The 25,268-nt window shown below is 41.5% G+C and overlaps 1 protein-coding gene across 1 annotated transcript in view; it reads left to right on the top strand.

The window, feature by feature from the left end:
- Nucleotides 1-24,928, top strand: part of oprl1 (opiate receptor-like 1) — a 120,361-nt gene extending 95,433 nt beyond the window's left edge. Inside the window, exon 5 of the mRNA XM_072448701.1 lies at nucleotides 24,121-24,928. Within this exon, the coding sequence (XP_072304802.1) occupies nucleotides 24,121-24,668 (548 nt within the window). The 3' untranslated portion in view covers nucleotides 24,669-24,928. The remainder of the gene's footprint in view (nucleotides 1-24,120) is intronic.
- Nucleotides 24,929-25,268: the final 340 nt, after the last annotated feature.

The raw sequence follows: 25,268 nt of genomic DNA, 5'->3' as shown, positions 1-25,268 counted from the left end.
CTCCATTCGAGAGTCGCTGTTCTCGAGAAACTCATAATTAGCTACCGTATTATTCAGGCTAAATAATAAAGGAGCCTGAATAAAAGGAGCACACGAAATGTACAAAGAAAACAAAAATTGTACATAAAAGAGGAAAGAGAAGAGAGGATCAGAGCAGAGAGGAGGAGAGCATAGAGGAGAAGAGAGGAGAAGAGAGGAGAAGAACAGAGAGGAGAAGAGCATAGAGGAGGAGAGCAGAGAGAAGAAGAGAGGTGAAGAGCAGAGAGGAGAAGAGAGAAGAAGAGCAGAGAGGAGAAGAGAGAAGAAGAGAGGTGAAGAGCAGAGAGGAGAAGAGCAGAGAGGAGAAGAGAGGAGAAGAGCAGAGAGGAGAAGAGCATAGAGGAGAAGAGAGAAGAAGAGCAGAGAGGAGAAGAGAGAAGAAGAGCAGAGAGGAGAAGAGAGGGTGGGAGAATAGAGGAGAAGAGAACAGAGGAGGACAGACAAGTCTTTCTGCTTTACAGTTCCAAACGTTAAATGTTGTTTGGTTTGGTCGATATATTTTCACTTTACAAATTTCAAATTCCTAAACTGGTCGATAAAGAATAATGAAGCGAAACAGCCTCTTTATACGTCATGTACAACACAAGATGTATATATATAATACAACAATAGTATAATAACTGTTGTACTTTGATGATCACGCACTCGTATACAAGCATTCTCTCTCTGTGCGTGACGTTTTACTGCCAAAGCATCAAAACAAACACATTGATTTGAGGTTTATTCTAATTAATACAAGGCTTTTCTGTGAGATATGGGATTTCATACATTTACTGTCTTGAACCCATCAATTTCTCAGAAGGACAAACAACATCGATAACAACAAACAAATTTAAACTCAATTTAACCGTCCAAAGTCTCCACAAAAATCAATGCGCGGCTTTATTTACTGGAAATGTGTTTACGGGAGTCGGCGCTGAGGAAAATGAGGAACGGCTGAACGGATGTGGTTATTGTCGCCGTGGTGAACCGTCGGTTTGATATTGCTCGGATAGATCATCGCAGCAGTGCGAGCGTTCAAAGTAATGCCCGTTATTCATCCAATTTAAAGTCCCACCGTGTAACTTTTTATATGAAAAGAGACTTCAGTTTGATGTCAAGGGACTGAAGCTCAATGTCGGTGTTAACATTACATATTTATGCACCATAAATCTAATAATCTAATAAACATGTTTAAAAACAATGGACGAAATGGGACAATTGTTCAGAACTTAATATATCTACCGACCAGCTGCAAATCGGATTTTGTATGTGCTCGTTCACGTTACAAAATAAAAAAAGATTGCGGTTTGTGTCTTAAATTAAGCTGCATTCCGTTCACACATCGTCACATGCCTCGACCGCTCCTTTTATTCAGGTCCTTCTCCTCAAATATCGCCCGATTACGGTACAAACCTTCTATTTTTGCCTGATTTGATATATTGATCACTTCACAAACGTCTTCCTTCTCCCACTGACAGTTTTCGGCTCTTTCGCCCGACATTTTTCTCCACTTTGACTCAGAATTGTGACGTTTATAATGGAAACGTGGTCTATGGATGACGTTCAGGCCGCGGATAATGACACCCAACCCATGGGCGGGATCGGCGAATGCAAACTGCGGAGCCAGTAATGTGCAAAATCCTGACTTTTCTGGACTTTCCCTCCCACTGGTCAGACACGAGAGCTTGTTCAGCTTCAGACGCTGCTCCACCGAGACACAGGAAATCACTGCTGCAAATATTGAATTACTGAACGGAGCGCTGCCAAATCCTCTTTGTGAAGTCATTGTGCAGCATTCAGCAACTTGAAACTGAGCAGGAACGTGTAGATACTGTGTGAACGTGTGAATACTGTGTGAATACTGTGTGAACGTGTGAATACTGTGTGAACGTGTGAATACTGTGTGAACGTGTACATACTGTGTGAACGTGTGAATACTGTGTGAATACTGTGTGAACGTGTGAATACTGTGTGAACGTGTACATACTGTGTGAACGTGTGAATACTGTGTGAACGTGTGAATACTGTGTGAACGTGTACATACTGTGTGAACGTGTGAATACTGTGTGAACGTGTGAATACTGTGTGAACGTGTACATACTGTGTGAACGTGTGAATACTGTGTGAACGTGTGAATACTGTGTGAACGTGTACATACTGTGTGAACGTGTGAATACTGTGTGAACGTGTGAATACTGTGTGAACGTGTGAATACTGTGTGAACGTGTACATACTGTGTGAACGTGTGAATACTGTGTGAACGTGTGAATACTGTGTGAACGTGTACATACTGTGTGAACGTGTACATACTGTGTGAACGTGTGAATACTGTGTGAACGTGTGAATACTGTGTGAACGTGTACATACTGTGTGAACGTGTGAATACTGTGTGAACGTGTGAATACTGTGTGAACGTGTACATACTGTGTGAACGTGTGAATACTGTGTGAACGTGTGAATACTGTGTGAACGTGTACATACTGTGTGAACGTGTACATACTGTGTGAACGTATACATACTGTGTGAACGTGTGAATACTGTGTGAGCGTGTACATACTGTGTGAACGTGTGAATACTGTGTGAACGTGTGAATACTGTGTGAACGTGTGAATACTGTGTGAACGTGTACATACTGTGTGAACGTGTACATACTGTGTGAACGTGTGAATACTGTGTGAACGTGTGAATACTGTGTGAACGTGTACATACTGTGTGAACGTGTGAATACTGTGTGAACGTGTGAATACTGTATGAGCGTGTACATACTGTGTGAACGTGTGAATACTGTGTGAACGTGTGAATACTGTGTGAACGTGTACATACTGTGTGAACGTGTGAATACTGTGTGAGCGTGTGAATACTGTGTGAACGTGTGAATACTGTGTGAACGTATACATACTGTGTGAACGTGTACATACTGTGTGAACGTGTGAATACTGTGTGAGCGTGTGAATACTGTGTGAACGTGTGAATACTGTGTGAACGTATACATACTGTGTGAACGTGTGAATACTGTGTGAGCGTGTACATACTGTGTGAACGTGTGAATACTGTGTGAACGTGTGAATACTGTGTGAACGTGTACATACTGTGTGAACGTGTGAATACTGTGTGAACGTGTGAATAGGCAAGGCAAGGCAAGTTTATTTGTAGAGCACATTTCATACATGAGGCAATTCAAAGTGCTTCACAGCAGGAAAAATGCATTCAAATCACAAAGAAATTACAGAAACAGAAATACAATAAAATTAACTAAATTAAAAATTATCAATCCAACTGATTTTCTAAACTAATAAAATCACAAACAAAAGAGAAGAGTGCAAAGAAAAAATCCTTTCAGTCATATGCGCAGCTAAACAAAACAGTTTTTAGCTTAGATTTGAACATTGTCAGAGTAGAAGCCTGTCTCACATCTTCAGGAAGAATGTTCCAGATTTTAGCTGCATAAAACTGAAACGCAGATTCCCCATGTTTTGTCCTGACTCTGGCACCAGCAGGAGGCCAGTCCCCGAGGTCCTCAGAGTCCGAGATGGTTCATATGGCACTAACATATCCAAGATGTACTTTGGTGCTAGGCCATGGAGAGACTTGTACACAAGCAGAGCTGCTTTAAAGTCTATTCTCTGAGCCACAGGGGGCAGTGCAGAGACCTGAGAACAGGACTAATGTGATCATACTTCCTGTTTCTAGTCAGGACCCGAGCAGCAGCGTTCTGGATAAACTGCAGCTGTTTTACAGCTCGTTTGGAGAGACCAGTGAGCAGGCGTTACAGTAGTCTAATCTACTGGAGACAAACGCATGGATAAGTCTCTCTAAATCTGGTTTTGACACTATATTTTTGATTTTGGCAATGTTTTTTAGATGGTAAAAAGCTGCTGATGTTATTGATTTGACGTGGCTATTAAAGTTCAAGTCTGAGTCCATTATTACCCCCAGATTTCTAACTTGGTTTGTAGGTTTTAGAGCGAGACTCTGGAGGTGACCGCTAACACTTTCTTTTTGTTTCTGTGGGCCAAAAACGATTATTTCAGTCTTGTCTGAGTTCAGCTGGAGAAAGTTGTTTTGCATCCACACACTGATCTGTTGGATGCAGTGACATCCACTGGTCCATAGTCACCTGCCGATAGTGAAACATAGATCTGAGTGTCGTCTGCATAATTGTGATAGGACACATTTTCACTGCGTATCAACTGACCTAACGGCAGCATGTAGAGATTGAACAGAAGGGGACCCAGGACTGACCCTTGGGGCACTCCACAGGTCAGGGTCATGTGGTCTGAGACACAGCTACCAATTTCAACAAAGTACTTCCTGTCTTCCAGATAGGACCTTAACCAGTTTAGGGCAGTGCCAGTGATGCCCACCCAGTCCTCTAGTCTCTGTAAGAGGATCCCATGATCGACAGTGTCAAAAGCAGCACTCAGATCTAACAGAATTAAGACTGAGGCTTTGCCCGTGTCAGTGTTCAGGCGGATGTCATTTGTCACCTTGACAAGAGCAGTCTCAGTGCTGTGATGAGGTCTAAAACCTGACTGAAAAACATCAAATGAGTTGTTTATTAAGAGGAAATCTGTGAGCTGTTGGTAAACAACCTTTTCAAGGACTTTGCCCCAAAATGGCAGATTAGAGATGGGCCGGTAATGACTGAGTACTGCGGCATCAAGACTGCTCTTCTTTAGGAGAGGCTTTATGACCGCAGTTTTCAAAGACATTGGGAATGTTCCAGATTGAAGCGACATGTTAACTATGTGAGTGAATGGTGCTAACAAACTGTTCAGCACAGACTTTAGAAATCTGGTGGGTAACACATCAAGGCAGCATGTAGATGAACTCAGACTGGTGATGATCTCATGGACAGTTTTGTCAGTTACTGGTGCAAAGTGAGTTAGCTCTAAGTGTCTTGGTGGTTTTAGGGTAATTTTTTGCATTGTGGGATTTATAGCATTTTTAATGCCCTGAACTTTGTCATTAAAGAATAATGCAAACTCATTACACTTGGATGTGGAAATGAGTTCTAACGGCAGCTGAGCTGGAGGGTTTGTTAATCTGTTTACTGTGGCAAACAGGACACGCGAGTTGTTACTGCAGCTTCCAATTATTTCAGAAAAATATCTTTCCCTAGTTCTACATAAGATTAGGTTGTACATGTTCAGCTTTTCTTTGTAAATCTCTTTTTGAACCTGGAGCTTTGACTTGCGCCATTTCCGTTCGGCCCTGCGGCACTCCCTTTTCTGTGCCCTGACCGAATCATCATTTCTCCACGGCGCTTTCTGCTTATTTTTAACCATTTTAGCCTTTATAGGGGCGATGGTGTCCAGAACATTCAAAACACTAGATGTAACAGAGTTCAACAAATCATTTACATTAGAACATGAGACATTTTCAAAGTTTATCATTTCCATAAACAGTGCACCTGTGCCATCACTTATGTGTCTCCTCTGAACAACTGCAGGACCAACCGGAGGTTTGGGAGAAACAGACAGGTCAAAGAAGACACAGAAATGATCAGACAGAGCAACATCGATCACATTAACATTTGAAATATTTACCCCCTTTGTAATTATGAGATCTAGAGTGTGTCCTTTGCTGTGGGTGGGGCCTCTCACATGCTGAGTAAGACTGAATAAGACGGATTACTGTGTGAACGTGTGAATACTGTGTGAACGTGTGAATACTGTGTGAACGTGTGAATATTGTGTGAACGTGTACATACTGTGTGAACGTGTGAATACTGTGTGAACGTGTACATACTGTGTGAACGTGTACATACTGTGTGAACGTGTGAATACTGTGTGAACGTGTACATACTGTGTGAACGTGTGAATACTGTGCAAACTCCACACGGACAAAAGGGAGAACGTGCACACTCCACTCTGACGATTGAACCCAAAACTTTCCGTCTTTTTTCCGCCCTCCTCGTGTCTTTTGGTGTGTGTCTTCCATGATGGCACTGGTGTGTGTCTTCCATGATGGCACTGGTGTGTGTCTTCCATGATGGCACTGGTGTGTGTCTTCCATGATGGCACTGGTGTGTGTCTTCCATGATGGCACTGGTGTGTGTCTTCCATGATGGCACTGGTGTGTGTCTACCATGATGGCACTGATGTGTGTCTTCCATGATGGCACTGGTGTGTGTCTTCCATGATGGCACTGGTGTGTGTCTTCCATGATGGCACTGGTGTGTGTCTTCCATGATGGCACTGGTGTGTGTCTTCCATGATGGCACTGGTGTGTGTCTTCCATGATGGCACTGGTGTGTGTCTTCCATGATGGCACTGGTGTGTGTCTACCATGATGGCACCGGTGTGTGTCTTCCATGATGGCACTGGTGTGTGTCTACCATGATGGCACTGGTGTGTGTCTACCATGATGGCACCGGTGTGTGTCTACCATGATGGCACTGGTGTGGAAGTAGTCTCTCTGGTGTTGATTTCCTCTCTAAGGAACCCGTCTGTACTTGTGTGATATTGATCCTGCCTCAGCCAGAAGCTACAGTTAAATCTAATCATCATTTATTAGTCCACTCCAGCTCGGCTGTCCTCACCGCGCTGCCGTCTCTGCCGCTCTTCTCTCGTACTGTCGCATTTCGTCCAGCTGCTCGGTTTCAGACAGTCAGGTTATTGCATTGCCGCCGTCAGTTTGATGCGTTGTCTCCAGCTATTTGGAATTCGCTTAAAGGAATAATAGAGGATTTTTCACCGAGAACTCAAGCGACTCAGTATTTCTCTGCCGTCCCTCATTGTACTGTAACTGAAGGAACTCGCTGAACACACTCTGGCATATCAACCACGCATGCGCAGCCAGGGAAACGTGCTGCTATGCTGGAAACGAGGATGCAGGTGTGCAGTAGGACGCAGGGAATGATTGACATGTGGGAGAACTACTCTGCTGTCCACGCCACGAGGAAATGAGACTCTGATTTGTCGCCTAAAATCCTCTATTTTTCCTTTAAAGCTTCTGTCTTCGGTCCGCACAATGTGTCGCAATCAAAGCGAAATCGCAATTTAAAGTACAGGTACAACTAAATGTTTCTATAGAGACCTTTCAACATATCCAGAAGTAATTTTCAGTTTTGAAACTTTTCTACTCTGAACAGAAGCCTCTATTGCAATACTGGGGAGAAAAATTACAACATATATTTTTCCCCAAAAAAATGGTGCAATCCTCTTCGCATAATGCTAAACTGACTAAAAAAGTCAAACTGTTGTGTTTCATTCACTCATGTTTGGGCTGTCCTTCTCTTATGTCATCTCATCATAATCCAAAAGAGCTCCTCCATGTTTTTACCTTCAAAAGAGAATCCATGAGTTTCCGCTTCCTGTTATTTGGTGCCTTGTGGAGGACAGCTGATCGTTCAGAAGACAGAATATTTTGCTATTTTTGTTCATCATTCAGAAACCCATGGATCAAACCTTCAGATCGTTCCAGGAGTGACTTACAGCCGAGCCTCGTCTTGAGATCTATGTTGTGGGATGTCAGAACTCGTAACGATCAAGTGGAAATGATCGACCTCGGAGCGTTCCTGCTGAATTGACTAGTATGTTAACAATGCTTATGCTAATCTATAGGCTACTGAAATGTAAACGTAATGCAAAGGTCTCTAACTGGTCCCTCAGATCCACTTCTGTGGATCTTCACAGTTCACACGAGTAGTTTGAGTGGCAATCCAGGGCATTTGGTCAAATTGGAGGAGGGAAAAATCACACACGCCATAAAAGTGTGTTTCTTTTTAGCTTTAGTATCAACTCATATCAGTGTTTTGATCAGTTTTAGGCAGGAAAATAAGAACATTTTTTTGACAAAGACCCGATTTTGAACTCCATTTTCTGGTTTTAACTTTAGATAACGTATTTTCCGGAATCCACCTTTTTTCATAGTTTTTCAGAGCGACTTATATATGATATTATTTGTTATTTTCACACTGACAACGCAGACAAAGCGACGCAGAAGAAGAAGTTTGGAGTTTGTGGAGTTGTTTAGAAGTGACACAGAGGAAGAATAATTCAGTGGATTTAGTGATTTGGGGTAAAACTGCTGCTTTGCTAAACTTGTTAGCATGTTCTTTATGCTATAGTTATCTGAATAACTGTTCATATGTTACGTTAACATACCAGACACTTACCACAGTTCTGTCTGTGCCTCATGTAGCTGAAGGTGTTAGCGTTAGCATACGTCATGTAGCTGAAGGTGTTAGCGTTAGCATACGTCATGTAGCTGAAGGTGTTAGCGTTAGCATACGTCATGTAGCTGAAGGTGTCAGCGTTAGCATACGTCATGTAGCTGAAGGTGTTAGCGTTAGCATACGTCATGTAGCTGAAGGTGTTAGCGTTAGCATACGTACACCTATTCACCATGTTCTCTAATCTTTTATTATTTTACATTGCATTTCAAGATGAAATGTCCCCAAAAAATACGACTATGCGACTTATGTTGCCAAAGTTACGCTCTGTAATATCTTCTGTTGACTCTGTTCGTTATTTGAGGCCGTGTTCGATCAACGGTCAAATAACAATCTCAATTTCAGCTCCATCTTTCCCTCCTCTTACACACAGACTATCATCATCGATGTTTGCCGGAGCGTATAGCATCTTTGCGTTTGTTCATCGCCGCCGCTCTTCCGTAAGTGTGACCAAGACGATATCCGAGACCCAGAGTGCGTCCATAGCCTGACACGGCGCGCTGCTCGTGGTAATTGGGGTCAAAAGTCTTGCCCAAGGACACAGAGGCAGGAAGTATGCTATAATCGGCAGCAACCCCGGTGTCGCTAATGCGCGGACCCCGTGTGATCCGCTCGATGGACCGCGGGGCTAATGTGTTGCTAATGTCCGTCAGTCCTGCGTTTGTTTTGCAGTGAAAAGAGGAAGAAGCAGTGAAACAGGATTTATGAAGATAGCGTGGACGCGATGGCTACGTTTCCATACGCAAGAGGTTATTTTCACCAATTTGAAAGTTGTCTGCGATTTGATTCTGATTTGGAAATGAGAATTGTACGTTTTGTTGGATCCATCAGTGAGCAAATGTGTGGTTTTAGCGTTAAAGTTCATTTAAACGACCGATAATCTATTACTTATGGTATAGTAACTTTCACTACCACGACATCTTTGTGTATGTTTTTTTTTTTGGTTTTGTAATAGAAGGAATGTATTTTTTGTGTCATTTAGTTTTGTAGACTTTTGTGCACAACATGTGATTAATTACGAATCTTATTTAGTCTTTAAAGTATACGTTTTGCAACCTATTTTACCGAACTTAGCAAACCAAGGCTTCAAAAAACTGAACCATACTGTACCGTTTACAATCACAATATTAATTTCACGGTATGATCAAAATTGCTATATTGTGGAGAGGAAAACCAAATTGTAGAAATAGTACTTTTCATTTAAAATGCCTTGACAAGCGTTTGGAATATCCTGTGACTTGATCTTGTGATAAACCATCGTAGTTCCAGTGATAAACCATCATATTTCCAGTGATAAACCATCATATTTTCAAGACCGAAAATATTACGTTCCCTGTGCGCAACGCGGCTAACATCGTCCGAACCCAATGCTTTTCGTAAAGAGATGCAAAAACTTGGCGTAGAGACACAGGGAAGTGAAATAAATGCAGAAAAAGAAGACTATAAACCGGACATAGCTTCTTGTTTACTAGTAGTAGCCGCATTTCACGGACTTGGAATTACTTAACCTACGTCACCTCATGATCACAAAATATAATCAAGGTAGGATTTTGATTCTATTGCTGTAGAGAATGTGCATTCACTACGATTTGAACATTTGAGCTGCATTTAAATGAAGTGGGAGAAGCGGCTACTCTTGACCCTAATTTTCTCTTGTAATGATCCTCTTAAACTCATCGAAGCACAGAATGTAAAGTCTAATAGAAGCAATTATATAGGAAAATGGATATGTTAATGCAATGCAATTACTCTGTGCCTCATTATCCCTCTCACGTATGCCACTGATGAACAACTTCATGCAAAAATGAGGGATGAAGTAGTATAGGGCTTGTACCAGGCCAGGGTTTATCCACATCCTCTGAGCCTCTTCAGTATCATCATATGTACGGCTGGGTAACGTCTGAGTTTTTAAAAGAGCAGTACTTTCACCAAACCTGCTTTTCCAAACTAATTCCTGAATACTTTCTTTTTAGAGTGTCAATTAATGGCTGAATCACGCTATAACTGTGTTGAAATGTATTCTAAAATATCCAAATGTCCAGTTGTATCTCAGAACCAATCAATCAATCACATTTTTTAAAAATGTTTTAAGTCACCGGAGTATAAGTCGCACCAGCCATAAATGCATAATAGAGAAGAAAAAAACATATATAAGTCGCACTGGAGGATGAAATGCGGTTGCAAGTGTGAAAATAACAAATAATATCACATATAAGTTGCTCCAGAGTATAAGTATATAAGTATAAATATAAATATAAGTCGTACTCCGGTCACTTATAGTCCAGAAAATACAGTATGGAGCACAATTCGTACAAAGCGCAATTCAAAGTGCTTTACATTGTTAAAAACACATTTAAAAAACACAATACAGTTCATAAAAATATAAAACTGTATGTCAAAATAAATACATATGAAACCAATGCACAAAGAGCCACACGTCTGATCTACGCAGCTTACGTGTAAAACCAGACACGGCACGTTTATCAAAGGCGGCCGGGCTCAGCGCCTGCTTTTAACTCACATTTACACTTTAATGTGTTTACATGACGGAAGAGGACGACTATGACGACAACTTCACACGGATCCCGAGGTTTTTGTGCAGACGTGCTGGATTTTAATCACACTAAATTATAGTGACGAAGTTTGGATCATATTATTCAACTTCACTTCAAGGACGTTACAGGTGGCGACTGGATGTGGATTCATTATGACGCACAGGCAGACTTTGAATACCGTATATTCCCTTGTTTCTTCAGCTATTCTGTTCACGGGAAGATGACTCACAGCGCTTTGTTTGAACATGGCGGACTGAAGTTAAGACTGGTGTCTGCGCCGTTTCATTTTTGTGATGCATTCACTCATTAATGTGGATATCTAAAGCCAAGGAACAGGAAGTTGGCACCAGTATTTAGTTCCAGTATTTCTTGGACCTTTTTTGGTAGGTTCTTACTTAAAAAACAGCCCTAATCATACAGATAATATGTATTAACCAATTAAACCAGCCTTTCTACTAGCTAATTAAAAGTGGACGTTTCAACTTTTCAAGGTCTGCTTGTCCACATGAATATATTATTGCTTGATGTTCCACGGTATAGTATTAAAGGGGACGTATTCAACTTTTTTTTTCAGATACGTAGTGTTGAATGATAACATAAGTGGATCATCATTTTACATTTTGCCCATTGTAAACAGCATTTTAAACAGCATCTAAAGCGGCTTAGTAATAGGAACAGGTCCATTGACTTCCTGTTCAAAAGTGATAAGCTCCGCCTCTTCATTTCACCATAATAAGCTGCAGATTTAAGTGTTTTCATTTCGAAAAGTGAGTATGTGAAATTTTAGACGTCACTACACGTTTTAGTGTCACTACCTTTCTCAATTAATCCCAACTAAATAGAAGAATGTGGGTGGGGATAGGGGATGGGTGAAAACAGGAAGTTGCGGGACAATAAAGGATTACTCAAACATGCAGGAATCAATCAAAATACAACTACAAACTAATGATGGGAAAGCGCTGTTGTAGCAGTTTGTATAAATGCTGGAAAGTTGGAAAATGCTGGAAAGTTTAAAGGGGACAGACATTTTTATTGCTTAAAATTCTTGGCCCTATGACGTTACTTGTTTAGGTCCAAGTTTAATGCCATCCTGTAGTGCAGAACATTCCAGATGGCCTTCAAGAACATTTACAAGGTGCGCCTTTCACACAACACTCACTAAATGTACCAAAAACAAACAGAACAATTTAAAAAAAGAGATTTTTCAAAATGCACATAAAACAAAGGCTTAAATCAGTGTTATTTACAATGCATTCTGTGTTTGTGTCTGTGGGTGATTGTAAAATAGTGAGATAGTCGTCACAGAAGGAGCAATTATTTCCACATTGATTAAATACTTCATAGTAGATGCATTAAGAACACATGTATTTAAGTCTTTTGAAAACACAACACGCTGGTGGAACGATCGCGACGACCCAAATAAAGTCAACTCAGCCCACCCTTGGGTGCTGCCCCAGTATTTAAAAAACACAGATGCAGTGTTTTTACGCCCGATGGGAAAGACTCGAGGTGGAGTGGAGTTTGAGGCTGAATGTTACACGGAGAGGCAACTGTTCCTTTTAAGCCATAAAGCTCAAGAAACAACCTGAATACTAAATACACTTTAGTCTACAAGTCTTACACATTGATTGTTTGACTTAAAGTTATTTATGGTCTAGTTTCAATTTGTTGTTCCGTCGTCGCCCCTTTTTACACATATTTACGCACACTGTAAAACATCAAAAATCAGACTTTAACATGTCTTCAATGGCTGAGCTGACCCACGTTTTGGCCATTCAGCTTGACATAGATCTATGAAAGAATTAAATGAAACACATTGCATGCCGTGCACTTGATTCATTAAGTTGTTTTTGCATTGTACCTAGACAAAACTGTAGTACATTTTGTGTCCAACATGAACAGATGCTGCTCGTCGTCGCGTTGGATCTTAACAACCTCATAATAATGAATAAGCGCAGAAGATTGTTCAGCGTTACCTCGAGTCAAAATCAAAGCTGCAACATCATTATAGCAGGATTTACAGATTTATAAAAGTGAAATTTGACCCATTTGGCTGACTTCGGACTAAACCCGGGACACAAACCGGTGACTCTCTGGTTTCCGGACGGAACGCTCGCCACGCCATCTCCGCCCCCCCTTCGAGCACGTCCGCGTAAAAACCTGTTAACGACGCAATTTCAACCGCAATTACGTGACGGCCACTGACGCGGGTAAAAATAGCTCGGACCGGCCCGTAATCACCGCTCCAATCTTCACCGTTTGTGGCGTCGGGATTTATAATGTGTTTTTCCTCCGCTGCAGGGAGCCGCCCGTAATCTTTCTGTTGAAATAGCCGAGGCAGAGTGTGAAGTATTAGGCCATCAAAGTGAGCAGAAAGTCCTTTTTCCGTGCCGCGCGTGAGGGCAGATGCAGACGGGGATTACAAACCAGCCACTCCAGTGCACAAAAGGCAGCCAGGGCAGGAGCGAGGAGGAGAAACGGCAGGGATGGAGACGGAGAGGGTGTGGCAGGTGTGGCAGGTGTGGCGTATCGGGTGAGGAATTGAACCCTAGTCAAGCTCGGAGGCGGAACATTTACATCTAAAAAATATATACATTAAAAAACGCCTTATTATTCCAGCATCCCACCAGCAGGATGGTTTAATTTTATTCTTTTTTTTTTTTTCTAATTTATTTCATTTTGCCCACTATCTGATACAAATATCTGCAAAGCTTCTGGAAATATAAAATAGAAATATAAAGGAAAGCTTATTATGTGCCATATCAAAACCCAAAACATGCTCAGTCTAATGTCTGTTAGTCCAAACCTTGAACAGCAGCTTTAATCCTTCATACTGTATATTTACCAAAGGAAAGACTATTGATGGAGTATCGATACGCAGTAACACCATGACGTTTTTTGTTTTTAGTATCGAACTGAAATATTGGCCGAGTTTAGGAGCAATAAATAAAGAGAAGATTGGTTTGTTTGAGGCTTTTTTTTCCCTTTTTTTTTTAGCATTAAGATTTTTTCATTTTTTTTTTACTTTATGATGAACATAAAGTTGAAAAGAAAAGTGAAAAAACAAACAAAACAAGACCAGATAGAGACTGACCGACATAAATCAAAAGACATCCTTCAAATCAATATAAACTAAAACACAACTGAGCCCAAAACAAATGTCCCAATTTTTGAAGCTTTCATTTGGGCTAACGATCGTCACTCACGCAGCACACAATACATTAACTGTTGGATTTATTGCCCAGTCGACGGCCTGATGTGTACCTGGGAAGTAAATGTAAGAAAATACTACCCGCCGGTCACTGAAATGAACTAATCTGATTGCACAGTTCTGTTTGAGTTTGGCTCCAGTCGTGACAAGACTTATATCACTCTGTTTAAAGAATACAGAAAGATGTGATTCTGTAGAGGCCGAGGTGGCTGTTTGTTTACCGTGTGACAAAATGATTCTAATAAAAAACAAAGGGCAAACAAATACAGAGGGAGCTGGTAGATGAGGAGCTATACGATGCATCGCCGTTGGATATGTAACATTAGAGGCCTCCACTGGTGCAGAGGTGATGAATTGCATGTGGCAAAGTGAGAACCTTCAGGTGTGAAATGAACCCCAAGCAGCTCACCGACAGCTGATAACAAGCTCACAAGTGTGTTCACACTCAACGCGGGATGTTTTTTCAGAAAGATGCATAGTCAAATTGGATTTTTTTGTTTTAACCACCTAAGCCTCAAAAACGTTCTCCTTTCACAGTGAATCAAACAGCTCCACAAGCATTAACCGTCACCAATTAAACCTGGATCGCCGTTTCCTTCTGTTGCAACACATTCTTCGTGTCTTGTAATGGTCCACAACTACTTAATACAATTGACTTCTCTAGCTTAAGTTTTTCAATTACTGGCGTTTTATGGACAGAAAAAAATGTTCAGTTTGCTTCTGGTAATGGTTTATGGACTTTATGACAGCGCAAATTTGAAGCTGCTTGTCTTTGAGAGGCTCAGAGAAGGTGCAGAGAAGACAAGCGTGCAAACAGGGTTGATGAAACTAGCGTGAATTTAGCTAAATACAACTCCGGGTATTTTGGAGACGACGGAACAATGTTTGAAAATGCACCAAACGTCAATGTAGCATAATACGTGTCCTGTTGGTGACATTTTCGCCTCATCAATTGTCCAGTAGTCCAATTACGTGTCATTACGTGGTCCCCATTTCACCCTGGAGAGACTCAGACGAACACGGAAAGGACCGTTTAGCAAGCTTTATTATGTGGGTTATTTGGCGCTGAGACCCCGGCAGAAGACAATGCGATTATGGGCGCTCCATAGTCCAATTATATTAGATGTCTCCCCCCCGGGGCCTGGAGACTGGTGGAGATGGTGATGAGGACAATGTGAAGGATGCAGAGGAGGAGGAGGGGAGGTGTTGGGTCGCAGAACAGTCTGAAGCCAGCTGCATGAGGATTTAAAAGGGGTGCGCTGATTGGCCTGTCGCGGGGAGCAGTAACTTGGGTGTGTTGATTGAGGCTAAGGAGCAGGCGGCCCTGGTGTAGCAGTGGACGTAGATTGGGTGGAGTTAGGACTTCCAGGTTGATTTTACGCAGGCTTCATTTGTACAAAAGGGGTTTAATGGAGCGAGATACAAACTCTTCAAAGACAAGAGAGTGGGAAGTGTTAAAGGGCAAATATGACACATTATTGGTTACCAGCCTTTAAATTTGCTCTTGACTAGCATCTCATGTTTTAGATATAAAATAATAGTTTATACATTTGGATCTCTGGGACGATCTATGTTATAGCACTATTTACTGGCTGTAGATGGAATTACACAAACTTTAATATACATTTTAGCGCATGTCAGACTGGCCTGTTTACTTCCTGGTCTCAGAACGCAGTTGTACTGATCGTGATTAGACGGAAAAATTCACAGAAAGTTTCTGCAGATGATTTATGGACTTAAATAACAGCTGAGAATATTCACGGATTGAAAAAACTTTAGTTCTTGAGGAGATTTTGACGCTCGGAGGAGAGAAGATTTTGTAACCAGGATTCATCAAACGGCTGAATGAAGCTAAATGCTACTTCAGGGATGTTTTTGATGAGGAAACAATGTTAGAACATGATTAATTATTGATTATTGAGCTAAAAAAAGTACATTTGGCATAATATTTTCCCGCTAAGCTATACCGGTAAAGAATCATTGACCCTTGACTGAGATGAATGGCTTGATACAAGACGTCTCAGAAAGCATCAAATGTAGAGACACATACAGTATGTTATATGGAAGCTTCAGAAACGGCAATGGCTTGACAATGATGTTTACTCTCATTGTGTCCTTGGGCTAGATGCTTGATACTCTTTACCTCTTATATGTTTGTACGATGGGTTTTTGAATTGTGATTGAATGGTGACTGGGTGTGAAGTGCTTTTAGCGTCCAATCCAGGTAGAAAAGAGCTATAGAAAATAAATGTGGCCTTTTTCTCCTGTATCTTGCTTTGAAGTATGTATGTTGCACTTTAATGCCAATGCACGGTCCTCGTTTTTGCATCCTGTTCAGTGACAATGGCGATAAACCTTTATGATTCTGAGACAAGCAGGTGACACCATCAAGCCAAGGTACAGGTCAGATCTGTGGCGAAGCGAGCCCACTCACAGCGATATAAAATGAACCTCGGCAGGTGTGGAAGGGATTAATCTCCATCGCCTCCTGCAGACCAAAAGCGGGGAGCGTTGTAACTTTTGACCACGCCCTGCTTAATCTACTTAACAAGTTCTATCGTCTTAATCCTGAGCCTGCTGTCGGCAGAATGTCTCGATCATTTGAACATTTTCGTGAGATTTGTATTGATTAAAGACGAGCATTCATGTATTGTTCAAACACTTATATTGCTGAACTATTCCACAATGTTACCGTCCAATCTGAAGTATAAGCCCACTCTCTTTGTCTTTGTCCTGTAGATTTTACATCCAAGTTGTTCATTGCTCGAAGCTTCTTTAAAATTTGGCAAAATGTTTTAATAACCTTACGATTTATATCAGACACAGATTTCATTTAGTCTTTACTTACCTCACAGCTGTTTTTGAGCTACTTTTCAAACTTTTAATCTAGTTTTTTTCATAAAGACTGCAGGAAAAATGAATGGAAATCATATTTAAAGTTTTTGAAATCGTCCCTTTCATCACAGAAAACATACTTTTTCCCTGCGTTCGGATCATATTTCCACATCCAACTTCGCCTTCCGCTCGGGGACGGGGAGTGCAATCGCTGCGTTTTTCATCGTCGACTTAGTGCTCAGATGACTGGTTATGATTACGCCTCTCTCATGCAGAATTTTACTGCTTTTTTGATCAATGGCCCGAGCGCGGCGTTATAGAACCGTCGCAATGTGTGCCGTTTCTACCGTCCACGCAACATAAATCTGTCCCACGTGGTCTGCTCTTTCAAATGGACCAATACATCATGGTGTTTACCCAATGAAGCTTTTCTATAGTGATGTTTTATATAGCAAATTTCTCAGCGCTATATATATTTACAACAATGTATTTGGGTCCAGATTTATGATGATAGGATATTGCACTCGGATCTGGGAACAATTGCATGTCAAAGTAAAAGATTGATGCGGAAATGCCTTGGTATCTAACAGTGAATTTGCTTTTGGAAAAGGGATCTTGTGATGAATTCTCAGTAGAAATGGACTCAAAGGCAAAACAATATATATAGATTTATTGTAGACGAACAGAAAGTAGTCGCCGAATAAACAGAAATGTACTTCATCCGCGTTCACAGGTCGAGAAAACCGATACAAAGTGGGAAAAGTGGCACCGGACACAGGGCTTAAATACAAAGGGAGGGGCGGAGACAATTGAACACAGGTACAATCATCAAAAGAAGGTCAAGTGATCGAATCGGCAGGAAACCTAAAGGAAGAGACCTGAAAAACAAGGTGGTGAGTGTCAAAATAAAACAGGAAGACCAGCAACTGAACAGGTCGATTTCCACATTTGTCAGCACAAATAAACTAAAGGCAAGTATTATTTTTTTTGCTGTAGCGCTTGGGATTGAACGTGAAAACTTTATTGGCAAGATGTGACAAATGTCTACAGCGATGCATGAACAAAAATGGGAATACTTCACGATTCTTCAATACTCGATACATGAGTCACACATGCAACAATGCGACATGTCAGTGTTTTTGAAGAAACAAATGCATTTAACATTATTTCTTTGTTAAACCACAACCTGCACAAGCTTAATATGTCGTACACACATTTTGAGCATAAAAACAGTGAATGTGTCAAATGTTTTGCAAGTTTCCCATAAGAAGCACCAAAAGTGTATCGCTGTCACAAAATAATTAAGTAAAATATACCAAAAACTACTATGGGAATAAATCGATACTGTATCTCCACATTTAGTGTCACAATTTATTGATATTTCGACATTTTAGCGCAGCCCTAGTAACATAATATGAAAGTAGAAGCAGCTTTGTTTGAATTCATTGTTTTGTTGCAGAAAACAGAGGGAACTACATAGACCATAATCCTTTGCTCCAGTTCAGTGCAGACAACATGAAAACTTTTATATCTTAATTTTTCGGAACATAACTTGACAAGGCAAATGGAAAAAGTATAATTTCTACTATTTTATTTTCATGGAATTCATATTGTAATATCATGTTTTTGAGAGATTTGGATATCGTAATGAGAAGGTTAAAGCTTTTTGGATTTTCTGTTCCAATTCTTTCCAAAACAGTGAATCGACCGTTATATAGGCCCCGCCCCTTTCCTTCATCGACATTACGTTCTCGCTAGTCGTGACTTTTTGAGGACATTTGGTCATTGGACTATTATGCTTTAAATTGTTTAAATTGTTACTTGCTGAGGTGAAGAGGAGACCATAGAAAGGCTGAAGAGGGGGATTCTTGTGCTGCTGCGGTAGCGTCGGGACAGAAGGACGATCGTGGTTAGAACGTAGGCGTATTAGAAATGGACTATACGAAACAACAAAAAACAAAAAATGTGTTTCGCTTAAGTGCAGCTCTCCGGACACGTGAAAGTTTACGCGGGTAATTCAAAGTAGCTTGTCGTTGCAAATGTGAAGGTCTTTATAAGGAGTAAGAGGCAGCGAAAGAGCAAAGCCGATGTCTCTAAAGGGACTCTACTCTTCACTCTTCAACACTCACTAATGTTTCTTTAATCTCCACTTAGATAAATTCCCTTCCGAAGCCGTGAGGTCTTGGAGCGAGCGCTTGTGAAGCGTGTATGAGCGTCTCTGCAGCATCTCCAACTTATTCTATACAATGTAATAAATGTACAGCTCTCGTATTCCTCTGGGGCTCAAAGAATGATCAATTTATTCCTTTTAATTGTGTTTTTTTATTATTTTTTTGTCTACTGAGTAAGAAGGTTATTTGTACTGTAGGTCAACGTCTCCATGGAAACAAGCAGGTGGAGGGTCGTCATACAGAAGAGTTACGTATGTCCTTTTATTAACCTCTTATAGATCCGGTTCCTCGACTATTCTCTGGTCAATTCCTAATAAAGAGTAAAACATGTTTCTTTCTGAATCTAGTTTTATAAATGAATAAATGTAAGAATAAGTGTCGGCTATAATGGCTAAAACTACAAAGTGAAGCATCTTTAATCTAAAACGTCTTCAAAATGCAATTGCAGAGGGACGGATGTAAAGAAATGTGTCGAATTACTAGAAAAGATCAGCAAATACATAAAGAAGTAAAGCAAAGACATAAAGAAAAGTAAAGCAAAAACGTTAAGAAAGTAAACCAAAAACATAAATAAAAGTGAATTAAATACAAATATTCCTACAAGGCCAATAAAGCGTCCCTTGTCGTCTTTAACTAACTCCATGTTCCGTCTTAAATAGTTGACTTTTTTGTAGTGGCTGACAGGGGTAAAAGGTGCTCCTGTCGGCAGGTCTTCTCACACCTCTGCAGATGGAGAAGGTCCTCGGCTCCAGCAGCAGGTGGAGGTGTGAGAACAGCTTTACGCCTGTGCACCAGGTTTAACAAGGCTCAGCTCCTCAAAGGAACAAGCCACATGGGAATAGTCCGGGTTTAGAGTTAGGTCCAGACAGGGCTGGGAAGCAAATCATTACCGCAGTACTTTTTTAGGGTACTTCGTTACATTTAAAGCCCCAACTGTGCCAGTGCAGGGCTGTTTCACTGCAGGGCCGTTTCACTGCACTGCATCACCCGCTCGCACTGGCCAGAGCTCAGAAAAAAACACCTATTGTGGGGGAAAAAAAATACAAAATTGAAAATGACTTTTAGATGGAAGTTGAACCGTCTTGATTTGTAAAAGATGGCGTCCACATGAGTCTTTTTGAAACCTTTCCGATCATGAACTGGATTCAGCGTGAAACTGTTTAATGAATCCAATTTTGTACAAGAGAGTGATATAAAGTTATACTAAAAGAGTTTTAAACAACCGAGTAGTTTATTGTATGTGTCCTTTTTACTTCAATTCTGTCAGCAGTATTAGTACATTTTTGTGATGTAACTGTACTTTTACTTGAGTACAAATATCCAGTCTCTTTCCACTTCTGGGTCTAGGATATATAGCCCATTGATGACCTTAAATGTATAATCTTTCATTTTATAATAAAGATTTGGGTTTTTAAAGAGATTTTTTGACACCTTGGTATTTTACATTTTAAAAATTATGTTCAGCGTCTTTGGGTCGCTGAAAAGCGCTATATAAATAAAAGTTATTATTATTATTATTATCATTAAAACTTAAATATGTCTGAAAAAATATGGTATAAATACAGTACAGAAATATGTTTAAAACAGTGGTTGAAAAGTTAGTGGCTAAAAGCTTTAAAAAGTTGTGTACCACAGGGAGAAGCGATAACATGGGGATCAAAAAACACTTTAAAATAATCCAATCCAATATTATTTGTACAGCACGTTTTACCATCGTAAAGTCTCCAAAGTGCAGCAGGGAGTACAAAACAAGCACAGGAAAAACATGTTAAAAAAGAAATACATACAAACCAAATTAAAACAATATAAAATATACAACATAATAAAAGACGATCAGAGGACCACACAATTCACATACCGGGTTTAAAAGTGTTTCATAGTACTGTAGACTGCATCCTTCATAGTACTGTAGACTGCATTCTTCATAGTACTGTAGACTGCATTCTTCATAGCACTGTAGACTGCATTCTTCATAGTACTGTAGACTGCATAGTACTGTAGACTGCATAGTACTGTAGACTGCATTCTTCATAGTACTATAGACTGCATTCTTCATAGTACTGTAAACTGCATAGTACTGTAGACTGCATAGTACTGTAGACTGCATAGTACTGTAGACTGCATTCTTCATAGTACTATAGACTGCATTCTTCATAGTACTGTAGACTGCATTCTGTAGACTGACCATAATTTTACATTCTGTTCATTGTAAACAGAATTATTGATCTAAAACGGCTTAGAAAATATAAAAAAATTACTTCCTGTTAAAAAATTGCAGAACTGAGAAGCCAAACTGATAACTTTTCAAAGTTATTTTCATGTTTTTCGTTTTTTATGGCTACGTGACATTTTAGAACAAGTGTCACTCAGAGTCTTCATTTTTCTAACAATCGTAACTAAATACAGGGCTGTGGGCGGGGATAGGGGGTAGGTGAAAACAGCACTTAAGCCTCAGTTGTCGGACAATACGGGATTAACTCAAACATGCAGGAATCGCTCAGAATCAAACTTTGGGCAAACTAATGAAGAGGAAACAGTGTTGTAACAAGGCTAAACGCTCTTTAGATCACAAGTCGATTGAGCAGAACGTGTCCCTTTAATCAAAAAGACACTCAACGTCCATCGCTTCTTATTGCAGAACCGCCTCTTATCTCCACCTCCAAGATTATATTATACACTTTATTCCGCTGCGTCTTTTGTCGCCGTCACCTCGTTTGACATATCAATTCTTTTCCCCGTTTCCTCTTTGGCGCGAGGTCGACACGTTCATTCGGCACGGACTTTTGTTCCCGTCTGCCTGAGCGTATCGCCGCGACACTGATTAGACCTGTCGCCCCCCCGACGGAAGCGCCCTCCCGTCACTGTTCATTTTGTTTGACTCGGCGCTTTGTAGCTTTGTACTCCGCGGTATACGCCCGAGATATTCTCCCTTTCGAGCGCCGTGCCGCTCCCTCGGGCCCGTCTCCTAATATTAGCACCTCAGCCTCATCCACAACAAGCAATTAGCATTTTTAATCAGATCATTAGCATTCGCATATAGAACGCTCATTGTTATACGAAGTTGGGGTCTGGTGTTACGTAACGTTTTAATGAGTCGCTATTTCGGGATGTGTTGCGTCGAAGGAAAAGTAACGGCTGGAGTTCACAGCGCGGTGGACGGACGAGCATCAATTAAAATGGTCATCAATTAAAATGGTCATCTGGCATCAATGTTTGGGCTCAACGTGTCCAGTTGCAGCAATGATAAGATTAAAGCTGTTATTTCAAATTCAGGGCTGTGTAATTAACGCAATTTGAAATTAATCTTGATCTAATTGTTTCAAATTGTCATTAAGCTTTGGGGTTTTTGTAATGGAAAGGTCTTCTTGTCAATCTCGTGCGAGTTAGGTGGTTTTGGTGCCGTGTTCGGACATTATAGAAGATTGTGGAAATAGATTCAGTTGTAGTCGATCTTTTTTTGTGTTAAATAAATATGGCGAAGGCCGATGTTGATCTCAAAAGTCTGTCCTGTTTGTGTAATTAAAGGAAACGTATGTAAGATTTTGCTTTCAAATTTCACAAACTTGACCAATCCGTGTTCCCAGATCTGCGGTCAACACGTTCAAATCAAACGTAACTTTTACTGGGACGAATTTGAAAGCTGATTTATTCTTTTATTACGTTCGAAGGAGCATTAACCATTTTTCTAACAATCGTAACTAAATACAGGGCTGTGGGCGGGGATAGGGGGTAGGTGAAAACAGCACTTAAGCCTCAGTTGTCGGAGCATTAACCAATCAGAGAAACGCATACGAGGCTTACGAGGAAAATCAAACACTGAGATGACTGAAAATGACGCGCAGATTTCCGCAGTCAATCCGTAAAGCACCAAACTCCATGAATCTGAGGTAAATGAAGTTGTATAATTTGAGAGGAGACGTATTTTGAGAGCGTTTGAGAGTGCTTCAAATTAGCGGCTGTGTGCTTGGACCGTCCCGAGTAAGAGGAGTTTTTTTGAATGCTCTTTTATGGTCTAATTAGAGACACTTCAAACAGAATCAAGCACTGATTCAGCGCTGATGATAGGCTGCAGGTTCCGGACTTTGAATCAGCACTGATGATTGGCTGCGGGTTCTGGGCAATCAAAGTCCAGAACCTGCAGCCAATCATCAGTGCTGATTCAAAGTCCGGAACCTGCAGCCAATCATCAGTGCTGAATCAAAGTGGAACCTGCAGCCAATCATCAGTGCTGATTCAAAGTCCGGAACCTGCAGCCAATCATCAGTGCTGAATCAAAGTGGAACCTGCAGCCAATCATCAGTGCTGAATCAAAGTGGAACCTGCAGCCAATCATCAGTGCTGAATCAAAGTCCAGAACCTGCAGCCAATCATCAGTGCTGAATCAAAGTGGAACCTGCAGCCAATCATCAGTGCTGAATCAAAGTGGAACCTGCAGCCAATCATCAGCGCTGAATCAGTGCTAGTGCAGCCGGTGGAACACTAGTAACGTGGTCTTTCTGCAGGTTAAAACACTCTGGCAACACAGGCTCAGTTGTGATTGTAGCGCCGTCTTTAAACCTGTAAGAGCAAAGACTCCATTCGAAGCCGTTTTCTTTTGATTCGAAAATCAAATCAGATTAAAGTGCAGCCGTTTCTTACTTAAGTAAAAGTGCCGTGTGTTCCTCTTCCCACTGTGTGTACGTCTGTGACAAAAAGCTGTATGTTGACAACAGGAGTGAATGATTTGAACAGTTGTGTTTCTCGCATCGCTACTTCAGACAGGATTTAGTTTGCCTCATTTTTGTGTTTTATCTGTTGAAAACACCAGCTCTTGTTCATTATTTCCCCAAAGGTTCCTGCGGTACCTGGATGGGTGCTCCGCTGGGCCTTACAAACAATCTTTATCAACGTAGAACACACATAAAAGGCCCTCTGTCTTGGTAGCCCTGACTACAAATCTAAAGCAATGGTACAACGGAGAATGGATGGGCCTAGTGTTTGCCCGCCGCGCCTGACAGGTCAATGCCTACGAGTCAGAGAAATAAAGTGTTCCATTTGTTAGAACATTACAGTCGCCTCTGTGGTATCAATGTCACTTGCTAAAAGCGTGTCAGAATCCCGTGTGAAATTCCCGGACGGCCGATGTAACGTGCTCTTGCTGTTTTGCAGGTGTGGAGTGCATCGTGGTGCTGCCCGAGCCGAGGAGTTACTGGGACCCCGTGTTTGGGACGTGCGTCTTCACGTTCTCCTTCCTCATCCCGGTGGCCATCATCAGCATCTGCTACACCCTCATGGTCAAACGGCTGCGAAGCGTCAGGATCCTGTCCGGCTCCAAAGAGAAGGACCGCAACATGCGCCGCATCACCCGCATGGTGCTGGTGGTGGTGGCCGCCTTTGTGGTGTGCTGGACCCCCATCCAGATCATGGTCCTGGCTCAGTCGCTGGGCTTCAACCTGAGCAGCATGTTCACCCTGGTGCTCATGCACTTCTGCATCGCTTTGGGCTACGTCAACAGCAGTTTGAACCCGGTGCTGTACGCCTTCCTGGACGAGAACTTCAAGCGCTGCTTCAGGGAGTTTTGCCACCCGTCGCCCTTCCGCCTCGACACCCAGCAGTCGGGCCGCATGAGGAGCATCGCCCGAGAGGTGGCCAACGCCTACAGCTGCAAAGGTGGAGACGGCGGAGGGCCCGGGGGAGGGACGCCTAATCCCGCATGACTAGGCGTGGAGCTTCCCTTGGTGGGGGTTGAGCCCCCACAGAGGGGAGACACGCCGGGCACGGGGAACTCCAATACAGAGCTGACTCAGATCACAGCCCTCTAGCGGCACGAGCCCTCTCGCCCCCCCACGAGGAGACTGGCCTGGGGCGAGGGGGACCGCGACAACGAGGGGCTGGAGAGGAAGAGGATCTAGGAAAAAGGATGTTTACAGTCAGAGAACAGTTAAAACTCTCGTGAAGCTTCTGGGCTCAGAGTGACGGTCAGTGTTTGAGGCTATTGTGTAAAAGTCACTCTCTCTTCACAGCGAGGACATTTCTCCAGCCAGTATTCTTCAAACCATCTGAAATAACCAGAGAAACCCGCAAATGGTAAACTTCACCATTTACAAGCCCAAGTAGAGGTGGGAGATGTATCCAAGCATTTATAACACTGCCTTTGTGCTTTTGAAGATACAGCTACATTTCAAAATTGAGTCAATCATCAATATCTGGCATATGTTTTAGAGTCAGTATCGATAACAATCATCAAAATATGCTTAAGATTATTTAATAGTCGGCTAGTCCCAATTGATCCTTGCTTCCATAAAACTGTTAAAAGT

Source organism: Eucyclogobius newberryi, unplaced genomic scaffold (genome assembly GCF_026437365.1).
Source record: "Eucyclogobius newberryi isolate DKJ021-1_F unplaced genomic scaffold, fEucNew1.0.hap1 SCAF_17, whole genome shotgun sequence".
Classification (NCBI taxonomy): domain Eukaryota; kingdom Metazoa; phylum Chordata; class Actinopteri; order Gobiiformes; family Gobiidae; genus Eucyclogobius; species Eucyclogobius newberryi.
Note: the sequence above shows the minus strand (reverse complement) of the source record. Positions and strands in the feature narration are given on the sequence as shown.